At 42.4% G+C, this 16,411-nt stretch overlaps 1 protein-coding gene across 1 annotated transcript; it reads left to right on the top strand.

Annotated features, from left to right (window-relative positions):
• Positions 1-8,084: 8,084 nt before the first annotated feature.
• LOC135495038 (uncharacterized) lies at positions 8,085-15,923 on the top strand. The gene is made up of 17 exons (XM_064783437.1): positions 8,085-8,107; positions 8,161-8,277; positions 8,707-9,047; positions 9,334-9,390; positions 9,656-9,867; positions 10,289-10,543; positions 10,831-11,005; positions 11,320-11,528; positions 11,849-12,224; positions 12,452-12,499; positions 12,765-13,248; positions 13,513-13,667; positions 14,110-14,223; positions 14,559-14,594; positions 14,720-14,974; positions 15,208-15,780; positions 15,901-15,923. Exons 1-17 carry the CDS (start codon positions 8,085-8,087, stop codon positions 15,921-15,923), a joined length of 3,453 nt encoding a protein of 1,150 aa, XP_064639507.1.
• Positions 15,924-16,411: the final 488 nt, after the last annotated feature.

Genomic DNA, 16,411 nt, shown 5'->3' with positions numbered 1-16,411 from the left:
AAATCATCTCGACTTTTTGAAGCAAACGGCTTGCCATATTTATCTGCTTGATAATATTGAGATGGGGCCGAATTTTAACATGCGATCAAATTTACATTTTTATCAAACCTACTTTGTTTTAATTGGGTCTAATCTTATCAACTACATGTATTAAACTTGCCAATCGAAAGCCCAAAGTAGCAAAGATAATTTTCGAAGTATTCCTATATATTTCTATATATCACTTCGTCGGGAAATTAGTTATTTCTGAAACTGATGAACCCGCCCCTTTTTTAAATTTCCTCTTCTTTAACCGTAACTTTATGGGACTTATTGTTTATACATCTACAAAAAGTATTTACTTACGTCCGTCTTCGCTGGAAGATGAAGCAAAGGGAGTAGTTAAAACGACGCTTGAGACTTGTTATAAAAATCATGAGCAGGCCTACAAACTACTCATGGAGTAACTGATGTAAATATCATCAGTTGCCGGCCCCGTGTACAACTTATTCATGCAGTGGGCAATGTCCTTAGCTATGAGAGGTCACTACATTGGTGAAATAAAGTCAATATGGACGTCGAGTCTGATGGAGTTTACTGAAGGAAATGAGGCCAAGTTAGGTAGCTGGCCCAGGGTTGGGTAGCTCAGTCAGCATAAGACCTAAAAGATGAACCTCTAAAGGGTATTTCACCTTGTTGAAAAGTCACAATCTAAAAACGAAAGATACTCGTTTGAGATACTAAAAGAACAGTCGTTTTCTAACAGTTTGCGGTATACATGTACATGTATCGTGTCGTATTTTCTTTCATCCCGACGACTAGGCCGGCAGGTATACCGTATCAGCACGACAACGACAAACTCTACAACGTAATATAACGGGGACCTACCTCCGCTCTTTTCCGCAGACCGCCGGGCCCTTACAGATTTTTTTCTTGGTCGGCTTGGCTTAGATCCCAGTACAGGAAAACTTGGAACCCAATCTGGAATACCGCTTACTTCTTCATCTTCTGCATCCTATAACGAAAACAAAGATAAGTTGATATTTCAAAAAAAATCCAAATCAAAGTACGATGTATTACTGATCGATTTCGTCATTCCTATATCTAATAAACTCATATAAATCATTTAGATGAGGTGATTTTAAAATAGCATCAATCAGTAAAAATTTGCGTTTGTCATTGAAATTACCACGAGGTTTGAAGTAGTCTCTCAAGAGAACTCCTTTGTGTGTACCGTCTTTGATTTCAGGACAAAAAGCCCTATACATTTCCACTTTTCAGAATCGAATTGCATATTTTACTTTCTTAATCCTGTCTTGATCGTATCACGTAATGTGCTGAGAATGGAAATATTGCTTCTAGCATCCCTTGACAATCTAGCATCCCTCACAATGAATGCGACAGGCTGTATCCTCATGTTTTGGTTTTCAAAACGGAGATGTTCCCCGGCTCTACGTTCTTTTCTCCCTTCCCACCGCACGAAACAGCTGTCATGGACCCCCACGACAGGCCTAAACCGGTAAGATCCGATTTCGAGATTTAAAAAACTGCCAAAAAAGTGATAACGTCATTCGCGTAAGTCGCTCATTCTCTGTGGACCAGTACTCAGAACGGGATTGGGAAACCTTACAAGTACCATCTACGGAAATTCAACTTACATTTTCGTCATTGTCCGGTTTCTCGAGGACGGTCAACTTGACTATATCCTTGATCTCGCGGAGCTCCCTCCGCAAATTACTGATGTCCACGTAGGTGATGCAGCCCAGCATGACGAAGCAAACCACGAAACTCGCCAACATCACCCCCAGAAACAGGACCCGTTTATCAGAAGGGGAAGGTGCCACAGGGGTCGTTTCTTGAACCTTCATCCTCGCAGTCAGAAAGGTTATGTTGATTTTTTTCGGGCACACAACAATTTAAAATGCAACTAGACAGAAGACATTTCCCAGAAATGTGCTTGAAACTTACGTCGGACACCCACTTTCTCGATTTCTAATTGTAGGTATAAGCGCATTTACTGTAGGCTATGATATGCAAGACATACAAACGCGTCTATTCTTATAATATTTATGTCATCTATTTTGAGATAACTTTCATTTTGGGATATTGATTGATTCAGTTTATATTTATATTCCAAACTATCGGAGTGCCTGGAACTTTCATGAGTCATCATTCATCACAAAAGAACCCATCAAGACTTAGCATGGACACTGGCGAATCGCTGGCCCATGACTTACATATAATAATAATATATTGTAAAAAAACAAAAAAAACAACAACAACAACAAAACAAAATTCAGTTCACTACAGTTTATTTTAATCTTATTAGCGCCCATGAGGTTTTTACAGATAAAAAGACATATTATACATGTTATTGGAGTTTGTACGGATGATTCAAGACAGCATTCAACTCCTTTTGTGGGGAACTTTTTTATCTTATGATGTTATTACTGACAAAAGCATTTTTACTCACCTTTGAAATGTCGTCACGAAAAGACAGTTTTTTGATTCATTAGAAAATCTCAAATTCAATTTCAAATTTCAAATTTGAACTATACATACCATATGGAACGACAGGGCGTTTTTCAAAAGTGGTCATCATCTCAATGTCGCCAACAAGACTGTTTTTAAATGCTATCTGTGAAGAAATTAAACATACTTTGCAATGATAATGATAATGAATATTTACAGACGTGTTAAAACAAATCATATTTATCTGAGGGAGATGGTGCTGTGCTCTTGCGAGTAATATGGTATTAGAAGTTTGTAAGTTTTTAGCGAAATCTATCGTCCAACACAAGAACTAGATTCTGTTGTGGGGCCATCATGCCGATCCACCGTCGTTGTGCGTACATGTATATCCATCCTTCAAGAAGAAAGGAGGAGACCATAGGACTGATATTCACTGCCGATAAGTCGGCATGCGGGCCATTGACCTATTGGTTAAAATATTGACGTATGTACCAGTAGAGGCCTGCATGTTTACACAATATGAGCATTTCAAATTCAATTACAAATTTCAAATATTTGACGAACAACGGAGGCCTTTTACGAATAACCGATGTGTTCTTTATATCGGCACAAGTATGAAGTAGGCCAATGCAACAAAAACTAGGTTACCCAATGTTTATAATTGTTTAGACGCCATACGCGCGTACGTCAATATCTCATTTCGATACCTCGCACAGTCAATGGCCGACTTACGATTGTTAACCGAAAACCTCCTCGCTGATTGGTTGAGGCATGTCCCAGAAATTTAGGTGTTTTCCCATCCGTTTTCAGTGACCTCTTTGGGCCAGCTGGCCCTCCTTTATTTTGATATTTTGCCGATTGTTAATTGAAATGTAATTACAATAGCAATAAAGAGTGAAGTGCCCCCTGTTGACCTTCAATGTATTGACATTGCTCAGCTTCCAGACAACGCGCCGCCGAGGCTACGGAGGCAATACCGCTGGAAGTTCAGTATGGAAGTGCCCCAGGTCTTGTATCTGAATTCATCTTCATCACACCTAAAGCTTGAACGCGGGAAGTTAAGTAATACCAGACTTGCCGGGCAACTAATGCAACAAGTATTATCAAAAATATATTTTTGGTATTATAAGTCCAAAAATGTACTCGTTCGTTGCTTCTTATGCAAAGGTCCATGTTGATCATTCCAGTTTTGCGTATATGTAAGGCATCATCAGTCTTTTAATTTCTAAAAAGAGAACGAGTCAAATCAAGCGTGTTATCTAGTTGCTGGCTGCCATTAAACTCCCGAGGCAGCCCAGTTTCGTCAGCCCTTCATACTTTCTCTATTGTAGGGACATGGCCAATCCGCTGCGTCTGGAGTGTAACTGCCCCATGTGGGCAATAAGCTGTTGTAGGGTTTTTCACACATTTTAATTGGGTTGGAAGTAGAAAACACCGAAATCAACCCAACCCGGCTAGCCACTTAGACTAGCTCGGTTGGCATTTAACAAAGTGTCCTCGCGAGACGAATATTACATTGCAGCTGAGATGGCCCCTTAAATTATTATCAAATTATTCATGTATTGCAACGGTCTATGCTGTTCCAAATTCTTTCCAATGTTGCCATCTATCTTAAGTAAATGTCCTATTTTTGGACATCTCATCTTGCCATCTATCTTTTAATGACAAACCTAACCCAAACGACATATATCTGGGTATAGTGTCTGCAATAGCATTCCGCGATAATGACGTCACTGCAGCTGCTGCCCTCTATTTCCCCATCCCTGAATTACAGGCAATGTCGGACAAACATGCGGTTTCGTAATGGATTCAGGCTTTCTAACTAGGACAGTTAGATTCAATCTGGCACATGTCCGAGTGTTGGAAATACTACATAATTGTTCTGAATATTTCTCTCTCTGACTCTATGGTATCATTCATGCTAAAAACAATGCAGGGTCAAAGATAATTGACTTTGAAATAAGCTCAAATGCGTAGAAGTAAGTGTCGATGTCCGACTGTCACGTGACTAAAACGTCATCAATATCTTATTCAAATGACCTTGTGAGCTATAAATAGTAACGTCGCGGAATGCTATTGTACCGAGGGTAACTTAACCACACCTCACCCGACTGGGTCCAGCCAAAGTCTCCCTTGAAGCACTGCATCTAAGCACGATTCAATAGTTCACTTACATTGGTTGGTGATCGCTTGTTTGGCACTATAATGCATGCACTGCCACCTATCGCGAGTATAAAAAAAAGAGTTTTGATTCAAATTTATCAATATCGACACCTGTTAAAAACTAATTTAATGAGGGAAGACCACTCACTGACGATAGGATCTATCAAGTACCAGAGGTACACAATGTAATGTAAAGTTATATGTATGCATGCATTGGAGTGTTCCCTGTATCTAAGTCCTGCATCGCTTGAGATTTCGTACGGGATTTTTATGACGCGTTGTGTGAATATCGTCTAAAGCTGCCAGGATTAAGGGCAACAGTGGACTACATCTCTCCTTGGGCTGCTTAAGGTATGTATCTTCTAAAACGGACTCCTAATACTCACTTTCGATTTGCTTGTACATTGCATTGCTTACACAAAAAAAGATGGTCGTGATGCGACTACGTAAACAAGATGGCCGCCATCGCAGTTCGAGCTAATGACCATTGCTGGAGAACATTGTCCATTGTCATTTACCATTCAAATTTTTTAAAATTTTCTACAATTTCAATCGCTGTGTGTATTTCTCTATTTCTTGGACGTGTATTTGGCACTGGGGCGTTCAATGTTAGACGTGCTAAGGGTTCCATCGGTGTAGGGTAACAGTATTTGCCTCATCATACTGCCATACCAGTTTGGTGTTCCGATGTAGAAGTAGAAAATGTCCCCCCTGGAAAAGGTTTCCAGTCATATTATATTCTGTATGTGGGGTTATAGAGACCATGAACAATACCTTAGAGATCAAAGCGTATAATAGTATCATTTGTTCCCCGGACATTCTGTTCTAGGACAATTCAAACTTCTACACAGGCTTCATTCTTTCTCTGGTTAGGTAGAAGCTGTAAGATCATCATATTGGGTTCGAGGTGGGCATGACGGATAATGGTGAACGGGGTCGCCTGACAGAAGCGTTTATAGATTGCATTATGCAATGGTTACAATGATGATCGATACACTCAACATTAATCATAAATCAATCGTGTTGGTTTGGCATTCGTTTCATCCATTGAGAACTAACTGCCCTTCGATGCTATCGATTTTGTTTAGCGGCAACCAATTAAATTCGTGAGGCAAATAGGAACGAAATATGGCTGAAAGGTGAAATAAACCTTCCTGATATGGAATATAGGTGAAATGATGCTGCCATGCCAAATGAGAATTACTCATAACCTCAAGCAAAATATGATACCCCGTCTCTTACTTTCCATTTCCACCCCGGCGTTTTCCTGAGAGATTTCCTTTAATTGCAGTAGCGGCTCGTCCAAGGATGAGAGTATGACCGGGCTTCTCCTCGTCCTGGGGATACTCAGTTTCGTGGCCGCCGCCTCTGCAGGACTTCCCAAGGGTAAGATAGCCAAAACCAGCAAAAATGTAATCCTGCTTTGTTCAACATTATGCAAAGCTTTCTTTTCCATTCAGGTTACCCTTTACTAACTCGCCTTTGCAATATCATTTTTTTTGTCCGGCTTGTTTTATCGGAATTTTCTAACCGAGCAGTGAGCGCACGCTTGAAAATGTTCATTTCAAAAACCGTAAACTGGTTGAACGTCTCCCTAATGGACTTAACTAGGCTAAGCAAGGGCTAAATAGATACAGTAAGTCGATTTTATAAAGAAGTCCCGCACATCAAGCTACTGGTATTCGTTGTTTTAGTCTGCAAGACGGGGGCCATGGCAGACGTGGTATTCCTGGTCGACAGCTCTCAAGCCATCAAGCTCCATAACTTCAAGAAGCAGATCAACTTCATCTCCAATGTGGTCCACGGGTTCAAGCAGATCGGGCCCTGGGCCGTACAAGTCGCTATGATTCAAATATCTAGTCAGGCCGAGACCAAACTCTTGTGGAAGTTAAATAGGTGAGTAAGCTTGGGAAAGAACTTTTTATACGTTGTATCCGACCACTAGAAGAGAAAGTATCTTTGCTTTGTGATATGACTATCGGGAAAAAGGGAAAAACATCCCCTTTGTAAAACGTAGACATTACAGAAAATTTTTTATCAAAATGTAAGTTTTATACGACTATTAGAAAAAAACGGCATATTAGTGTTTGTGTATGACTATCAGCGCGACCAATCCTCTTCCATACGTTGTTCATACGACATAACACGTTCTTAGACATATTGATCTATTGATTGAGCCTGAAATACCGTTATTCTATTCGAAATTGATTCAAAATTGTTCACATCGATTGTTCCTTCCAGTTATGGATCCCAGGATGCCCTAATCAAAGCTATCAGGCGGACCAAGTACAGCAAAGGTGATTCCTATCTGGCGAAGGGGATGGGTATCCTCATCAACAAAGCATTTACAAAGCAAGTTGGAGGCAGGCCCAATGTCACAAGAGTAAGGTTCTGCCAAGACCCTGCACACTGGGGCATTCTGAGAAATTTCTTGCCATCAAAATTGTCATTGTGACAAAAGGTCTCTGAGGGGAACTAACTTAGCCAAAGAATTGACCTAAATTTCAAAAAGTTCTTACGGGCAAGGTGGTTTTAAAGTTCTTTGGCTTCTATATGCTTCTATATGCTACCAAGTTTCTCGTCGAAGGAGGTAAAATTTGTCTTGGAATGAATGTGAAATCCTTGTCTGCATAGTTTAGGTGCTTCTCCAGAACGGCATTAGGGTAGGCCAAAAGGTTGCTGATCGGCTTGATCCGAAACCTATTTACAGATAGCAGTCATCCTGTCGGACGGTCTGGCCACGGACCGTTCCAAGTTACAGTCTATCATGCACCAAGTGAAGTCCTCTGGCATAGTGGTCTACACGGTTGGTATCGGAAGGCGGATCGATGTGGCAGAGGTCGCCAATATGGCCACGGATAACAAGCATGTCCTCACTGTGGCGGATTTCAACCAGTTGGATAAAATAGTTGGGACACTTCGGACAAGGCTATGTCATTATGGTAAGTGGTCACACTGTGGTAAGTTTTCACACTATGTTAAGTAGTCACACTATGGCAAGGGATCGCGTTATGGTAAGGGATCAGACTATGGCGGGGATTACACTATGGTAAGGGATCACATTATGGTGAGGGGTCAGACTGTAACAGGGGTCACACTATGGTAAGGAGAGTAGCTTATCGTATCGCCAGTGCTGCTCGAAGAAGAACTGCAAGGTATGGGGAGATGAATGCTGCCTCTATTAATCTGCTGATACGGTATTCGGTGTTATCATTTTTCAGGACATAAATGTCCAAAGGGAAAGCGGTGGCACGCCAGCCTGAACAAATGTAGAGCTGACAAGAAAAAGGGTCACTCCAAATCTACAGGGTCAAAGAAGAAAGGCACATCTAAGAAGAAAAAGAGAAAGTTAACGCGAAAACCGAAGAAAAGAAAAAAGAAACGAAAGCCAAAAAAAAGACATGTGCATGGGAAGAAAGGAAGGATACACAAGCGTGCAAGGCTAAAACTTGATTTGATAATAGTGTTAGATGCAACGAAAAATACAGGAAAGGCAAACTTTCAGCGATGTTTTAAATTCATCTCAGTTTTGACGGAACATTACAGGATTGACCGTGATCACTTGAGGATATTCTTGGTGTTGAACGCCGGTGCGGCGCAGCAGTATCATATATTCACCAAGAAGGATAGGAAGAAATATTTAGCCAAGGCCCATGTTATCAAGTAAGTATAGGTTTGGTCTGCCCATCATGTAGGCAGAGAATTTATCTTATTGAACGATGCTCTTAAAATCACTTAATTGCCGTTCGCGAATCGAGAGCAACAGGCTTTGTTTGTTAATGGAGCAATAAAAGGGGAACGTGCATGCAAAAGGAGGCATATTCTGGAGCGATGAAGTACCTTTTGGTTATGCCGTGAATGGTAGAAACAGGCAGGAGACTATGCGGTCCTTTTTACTTGACCTCAGATACATGGTCTTGGGTTACCTTGAATAGCAACCTTCACATTCTGAGAAGACACCAAATAGGTCATCAACCTTTACTCTCAGCTGAGTATGCTGAAATATCGCCGCTATGGTACTATTAGCCCTACCATTCCTGTCAAATATGTATACATGTACTTATCGCGGTATCCTCTTTTTATCAATTGCAGATATTCTGGGGTAAAGCACGACTCAGTAGATGCCATAGAACTGCTCACCAAAAGCCTCAAGTCCAAGAAGCTAAAGCGGACTGGCGTGAGGCGAGCAATTCTCTTCCTCGGCGGCGTCTCCGTGGATCAGACCAACAGAGCCAAGGTCAGCGGAATGATGATCAAGGAGGTCCTCACGCAGAAACTCCTAGTGTTCTATCTTCCCATGGGCTCCAACCCCAACGTGCCTTTTTGGAACCAGTTCATCTCCGAGGCCTACCTCCTTGAAGGCTCCGTCACAGCGGACACCAAGTTTGTCGTAAAGACGATGAAATACATCATGGGGCTTGTTCGGAACGAAGGTTTGTGGTTGCTTCCTTCTTCTTTCTTCCTTCTCCTTCTCCTTCTCCTTTCTCCCCTTCTTCACGAGGTAGCCAGTTACTCCTGCTCTGATGACAAATCTGCTCTTCTTCGGAACTTCTCGAAGCTATTTGGCACCATCCCGGATAGATGTCTTCCTTTCATTTCCATTGCATCAATAGAAAACTGTATTCTCATTTTATCAAGCATGATTTTTACGTAAGGATTGATAATCCATGTATACACAATGTAAATGTACAACAGATTTGAATCCCCTCTAATTTTCAGAATGTATGCCTGGAAGAACACCCAGAGGAACCGCATGCATCGCCACGAAGACCGCTGGTATGTCAGAGTTGTTTATGTAGTCTGGATTGAAGATCTAAAACATCTGCACAATCATTCAGCCGATTGACTCTTTATCTAAACACTGGTATTGACCTTTGCTACAGCAAGGTGTGGAGAGAGTGGGGCGCCATGAGGAATCGGGGAAACTCTTCGTCGCTCCGGCACTGCACACAAACCCCTGAGACATTAGCCCTCATTTGGTGAATTAATAAAGACTAGTCCCTATCACTTTTTGCCACTACTCAATTCTTTTTCTCATCAGGTTCAGTGAGTAAGCGTATCAAGGAAGTGATTGACGTGATGGTAGTGCTTGATGGCTCCTCGGCAACTGGGAGGAAGAAGTTCGACCAACTCAAGCAGTTCGTCATCTACCTCCTGACCAACTATCAGATCTCACAGAAGTATATGAGGGTGTTCCTCATCTCGTGGGGTCATCGGTTGCATACGTATAGGTTCTATGGAGGCAACGACCAGGTTGGTGAAATTGTTAAAGAAGTTTTTGATAGAGGAAGGGAACGGCCCTGAGGAGATCCAAGACAATTCCTCCTACGCTGGCCACTAATCAGTTCAGTAAGCCTGAGCAACCTGTATACACCCCTCGGCCCAGACTAGAGCCCCTTCGCCGATCTCCGATCAGAGATTCCGGTTGCAACTACTTTACCTGAAGGCCATGGAGCTGAGCAAGGTTTGGACAATCTCGAACACCAATTTTAACAGCGTACGTTACCCACGCGGTTCTGAAGACTGTCGTATGAGTTTGAGGAAGATCTGAAACAAAACATACCCTAATGATCCGAACACATGGAAGACGCTGTCGTATATTCTTTTGTTGTGATTGTGATGTTCTATCTAGTTGAAAAATGTGGGTGAGAGATACACGTATTCTGCCTTTTAGGTCGTCACCGCACAATACATCAACGAGGTGCGTGAGGTCCTTTACGCCAAGTCTAAATCACACGTCGGGCTGATCCTTGGCAAGGTACTGGAGGTGGTCAGGGATAAGGAGTTCCTGAGGCCCGGAGTCAGTAGGGTCATACTGCTGTTTGGGGCCCTTCAGACGGAGGGTGCAAGGGGACAGCAGACAACTGCACTAGTACAGAATATCTTGTCCTACAGGACTTTCATGTTCTATATGGCATACGGAAAGAAGGTAAAAATACTTTAATAAGGCCTTTCCTGTCCAAAGTCACCCGATTGATATTGGCTCGGCTTTTGATTTTCGTCGTTATACGATCGTGGTTTTATCAATCTCATACTCGAAGTGTGCATGTACCTCCCGGAAGTAGAATCCATTGATCGTCTATTTTTGTTGCGCTGGGTGTTTCAATGCAAATCGGGTATCCTATAAAAGTGGTATAGAAGGATTGTGGAAGCGTTCTAGGACTTTTAGACACCAACATCGTGCATTATTTGACGTTGCGACATTTCCCGTTGCAGACAGATGATGTGTTTTGGAAGAAGGCGTTACCAGTTGGCTACGTATTCGACAACGTCCAACCGAAGTTGATATGGTTCATCAAGGTCATGAACACCATCTACGAGGTCACTGGAAAAAAGAGCTGTGCAAAGGGATACAAACTGACCAAGAACAGGTGCATTGGAAAAGGAAAAGGTACCACTGCGTAGAGTATCTGTAGTTTCATCATCGTCATCATTATGAAACTGATAGGGTCTCCCAAAAGTTGCTTTCATCTTCACGCAGTTTGCTTTCATCCGCAGCATGGTTCCCCATTTCGGATGCAACCACATTCAGGAACATATTCTTATTTCTAAAATATCAAATTGTACACGAAGAACAAAACAATGATGTTGTTGACAAGTGAAAAATGGGACATTAGATGAACTCTCTGTAACCTTTTAATGTTGTTCTTATGTGTGAAAAAACCTGCACGTGTATGACTTCTTATATCAAGAAACTACTTCCAGTGAACAAGCGAATCAAACTGAAGTTGAACCTCGTGGTAATCATAGATGCCTCGGTGAACACAGGTAAGGTCCACTACTCCAAGGTGAAGCAGCTCCTTCTCTATCTCCTGGACAACTACCTCATCAGCAAGGAGTACCTCACCCTCAAGATCATCTACGCTGGGAGGAAGGTGCAGATGCTGAAGATAAACGACACGAGAAGCATTCAGGTACATGTAGAACAAAAGATGCGAGAGATTGTTACCAACAGTAGTTGATTAGAGTATTCATCTAGCCTACCACCCCAAACGTCTTGATAAGCAATGAGCTTAAGGATAGCATTAATGTACCTGGTTCCTCTAGGTTCCCTGTAGAATTCGACACTGCTTGTTTATGTAACCACTGCTTGATGCACTACGATCGATCGGAGTATTTGGCTGATTACTGCACGATGATAGTGCACGAGGCCGTCAAAAACCATTCATTGCGCGCGCATCTTACATGAAGAATTCGGATGACGGAGTCTTTTCTTTCATGTCTTTATTAACAGGTTCTGAAAAAAGCCAAAGCAAATATAGCCTCGAAATTCCCGTACGTTGATGCCACACTCCAAACGTCCGATTCCTTCAAATTCCTGGTGAAACGTTCCGGAAGAAAAGGCTTTCATCGAAAGGATGTCGGAACAGCCATCTTCATGCTCGGGGGCTGCCGGATTGAGAGGGACAAGCGCACTTTGGTCACCAACTGGGTGAAGCAACTGGTCGGTCTCACTGCCCATGTTTATTACTTGGCGTACGGAGCAAAGACTGATGTACCGTTCTGGACGAAAGTAATTTACAAGTACAACATTCAGACGCGGACAATGGGGAGTTTGAGGTGGTTCAAGGGATTCATGGCTGATGTGATGTCGGTCATGAGGAAGAAAGGTTCGAAATTGTTCTTCTCTTCTGCATTTTGTGTACTCTCAGTTCATTAATTGCGCACAGAGATCACCTTGGTGAATAGCCCACGCTGTCGTTCCCGTCGAGTCATAAAGAATCTTTTTCGTCTTGCTATGTTAAGAAGCAATAAAGAAACGAAAAAATATCATCATTTTATTGACATTCTTTCCTTACAGTTAACTAATTGACGATATCTTTCTCTGGTCATGCAGGCTGTATGCGAGGCTACTACAAAGACAAGAAGAAAGGAATGTGTCTAGGTACGGACTCAAAATAGTTTGACCTCTCTCTCGATATTGCAAAAATGAGGAAAAATCGGTTTATGGTGACAATTATCGACAGTACCTCAGAGCGTAATAGCGTGTGATAGAACACTTTGGCCCTCTGATACTCTATCTAGGTCAAATTCAAACTCTTTCACCGGTTGGCTAGAAGCATGTCGTTTCTGAAATTTTACCAAGGCGTATTTAGTCAAATGACATTCGAAACACTTAGTAGTTTAAAGTGTGTTTTCTTTTATTCTAGGAGCCCTAAACAAATGCAAACACCCCCAAGTCTGGAATGGCAAGCGATGTGTCATCATGAAGAAAAGTCGAATCGTCCTAGACCTCATCATCGTCATCGATGGTTCAAGCAACACGGGTAGAGAAAAGTTCAACGACATCAAGCGGTTCACGACACTGATTCTTGAGAACTACGTCATCAGTAAAAGTGCACTTCGAATATACGTCATCGTTTGTGGGAGGCGCACGCATCAATTTCAATTTCTCGACAGCCAATCAGGAAAGAGAACCAAGGAGTTTGCGAAGCAGATTAGTAGTTTGGAGTACACGGGATCGAAGCCTGATGTTATGAGTATGATGGAGGCGTTGCATCAGGTTGTTGGGCGCAAAGATTTGTTTGTCCGGCGTGGGGTCAAGCGCGTCGCCTTCTTAATGGGAAGCTTCAAGCCGAAACGAAGAGCAAAGACCGATGTCAGTACAGAGTTGAAGTTGATTTCCTCATACAGGTAAAGCTGCTTTTCAGTTTTAATTTTTCTTCGATTTAAAACGGGTTTGTATTCGAAACATCTCAGCATTCACTTTTCGTTGGTAATATAATTTTAAAATGTGTATAGCCGTCGATTTAGTGTTGCTTTTTAAAGGTTGGGGACTCGGGATGCACTCATGCGCTGATAGACCATTAGGCGCGTATAAACGTTCCCGTGCTATCGATAATGGTCATATGGGATCAAGCGCAAACAATGTTTTATATTTTCATTCGTCTACTTCAGGGTATTCATCTTCTACATGATAAGCGGGAGGAAGGTAGAAAGAACTTTCTGGAGACAAGAGCTCCATATGAACCACATCATCAGTAGGATGCGGCTAACTCTCCAAGGCATACGCAGTAGGCTCAACAAGATCATGAAAGTCATCGCCAAAAACAGTATGTATTTTATATAGGGACTCGGGAGTGAGTACGCTATTCGGAAATCTTTGCTAGTTTGTTTCTTGCCCGCTTAAAGAATTATATCGCATTGGACAGAATGCATCAGAGAAAACCATTTGTTTTCGTTTTCTTTCAACAAAATCATTGATAATGCCTTCCAGTGATACATGTAGTGCTACTCAGACAAAGATGTCATTTCGGAGAATCTTTGAGTAATTTGGCTTACGTATGCCCATGAAATACATACGGGATATTAATTCCTTCGCGGCCTTATCTCAACTCCACGACAACAACGGCTGTGACAGTCGCTGACTAGTTATGCGGTGACCATGTACAACCTCTCTTTGACCATGATAAAGTCACAATTAGTCCAGCGGCTATAACTGTTGCAAAAAGGTAACATTCAACCAGTATATACGTGTTGTCCTCCTTCTCCTAGACTGCATGGACGGTTACGAGCTGAAGAAGAATATGTGTGTGGTGAAGCTCCCCAAGGCTGATACGTGTGCCAAGGAACAAGAATACGATAAGAAGGCGAAGAGATGCGTCAGAGGTAGGGAAACATTCACGACAATCCCTCCAGGGCTTTCCAACAGCAGCATTCAATTGGTTTAATTCACGCCGAATCTGCGAGTAGTACTCAAGTGCTCGGTTAACTGAACAAGTAGGCTCTTATCGAACAGTACCGATGGCGAAGATTGGAGAATGGTTAACATTTGGTTAGATCTCTAGTCATATCAAGATGCATGTAATGGCCAATCAGAGGGTCTAAAACCGACTTCACCAGCGCAGCCTTTACGGAAGGACGAATCACGAGAAAGTATTGACAATATGTTAATTTTCGTTAGGAAAGTGGCGAATGCTGACACTTCGCCTTTTTTCTTTCAGCTGGAGATGTAAACGGACCACTTGCTCCAAGCAAAGGTAATGCACGTTTCTCTAATTCGGAAAACTTCGTGAGAGTTGACATTGCTGTCCCGTAGTTTACTTCTTCCGAACTGTTGATGACATCAATTTGGATGTGTACATTATTTTAACACTTTTTCCAGGTTGTATGAAGCTTTACCCGCACAAGTTAGGCCAGGGTTCCGAGAAGATTCCAAACCCTTCGGGGAAGAAGTGGACGTCTAAACTGTGCCGAGACTACTGCGAAATCAACCCGAAGTGCCTGGCAGTGGATTGGAAGGCGATTGAGCGAGCCTGTCTGTTGCATACGTCGTCCTTCAAGCCGATGAAGGCGACCAAGAAGTACTCAAAGCACCCGGGATCTATTGCTCAGTACGCCAAGGAAGGGAAATGTCATGGTAAGGAAATAGAGTTTGCAAATTCAAGAGTGATATCCCCTAATGAAAACGATCGTATAGATGGCTAACATCCTTGACGTGCCGAGGCTGTTCAAGTGAGCGCAGTCTGGCTGCGTACTGTGTGTAGTGTTTTCAGTCAGGATGTCGACGCACTATACCACGTCGCCTCTCTCAAAAAAGGTACATTTACGTGTATCAAAAATATAATCTTTCAATGTTATTCTTACTTCCAGATCACAGAAGAAAAATCGAGCTGAACCTACTGCTTGTTGTAGATGCCTCAAGCGACACGGGCAGGGAAAACTTCAAGAAAATCCAAAAGGCCATCCGCGATCTTCTGGAAGACTTCGCCTTTGGCCCAAAGAAACTGAAAGTAGAAATCTTAATCTCTTTGGCTGGTGCAATAAAACACTTCAAGCTCCCCACAGATACCAAGGCATTCGGTCAACGCACGAAGTTCTTGAGTCTCGTTTACGAAGTTGGTAAATCCCAGAACCAAGCGCTCTTGGTGAAAGCAGCGAAGGTTGTCTCGAAGGGAAACTTATTCAAGTCCAAGGCGAAAGCAGCCATTTTGATTTTTGGCGCATTCAAAGCCAAAAATGGCGATGGAAAGGCAATGAAGACTACTTTACGGCAAATTATTGCGAAGAAGGTCCATATTTTGTATATTGCGTCCGGAAAGCATGATGATGTCAGATTCTGGAGGAAGCTGATCCCGAAGAATTATACCAGGAAAGGGATCCATTCGACTGAGTCTTGGTGGAACCGGCTGCTGAGTTACATATCGAGGAGCACGAAGAAAGGAGGTGAGATGGCGCGGAGAGACTGGTTGGAGCTTCCTTCCGCTTTTTCTTTTCATTATTCTTCTCCTTCTTCTTCTTTTACTGCTTATAGTTGTAATGTACATGTAACCTTGTCGTTTCTAGTTGGTTCTTTTAAAAAACGATGAAGCCTAAGGGTAGCCCGTAGTTGGAGGATAATTTTTCGTCATTCAGCGTCTAATATGATCTTCCATTTTGTTTTCTCGAGGTTGCATGGACAATTACATTATCGAGGGGGGCAAATGTCACCCTAGATGTTACAAAGGCGCAAAGTGGCACTCTAGGAAGGAGAGGTGTGTCGCCAAAGGTAACAATTGTCGTCAAGTTTAAGGGCTACATGAAAGCATTTTATTTGAGCTTTGCTGTTGACATCCTCCCAAACATATATCCACCGCTTTACTCATTATGACCAGCCTTGCGGATTAACGCCGATGCAAAATTGACTTCAGAGACATTTGCCGCTAAATTTGGACTTTTTGATGCGGGTACTTATTTAATTGTTTATATTGCTCCACGGTTTGATCATTTCAGCCAAACCAATTCCCTTTGCACCGTCATCTGGATGCATGAAGCTCTACGATCACTCTCACGCTCTTGGAGGCATTTTGATATCTAA

The sequence above is a fragment of the Lineus longissimus genome, chromosome 10 (assembly GCF_910592395.1).
Source record: "Lineus longissimus chromosome 10, tnLinLong1.2, whole genome shotgun sequence".
NCBI classification, from domain to species: Eukaryota; Metazoa; Nemertea; class Pilidiophora; order Heteronemertea; family Lineidae; genus Lineus; species Lineus longissimus.
Note: the sequence above shows the minus strand (reverse complement) of the source record. Positions and strands in the feature narration are given on the sequence as shown.

Bases quoted from the DNA above. Each gene is read 5' to 3' on its own strand.
- LOC135495038 (XM_064783437.1), top strand. From the start codon at position 8,085: ATGCAACGAAAAATACAGGAAAG. The intron at 9,048-9,333 runs GTTTGTGGTTGC...TCTAATTTTCAG, and splicing joins GGGGCTTGTTCGGAACGAAG to AATGTATGCCTGGAAGAACA. The intron at 13,668-14,109 runs GTATGTATTTTA...TCCTTCTCCTAG, and splicing joins GAAAGTCATCGCCAAAAACA to ACTGCATGGACGGTTACGAG.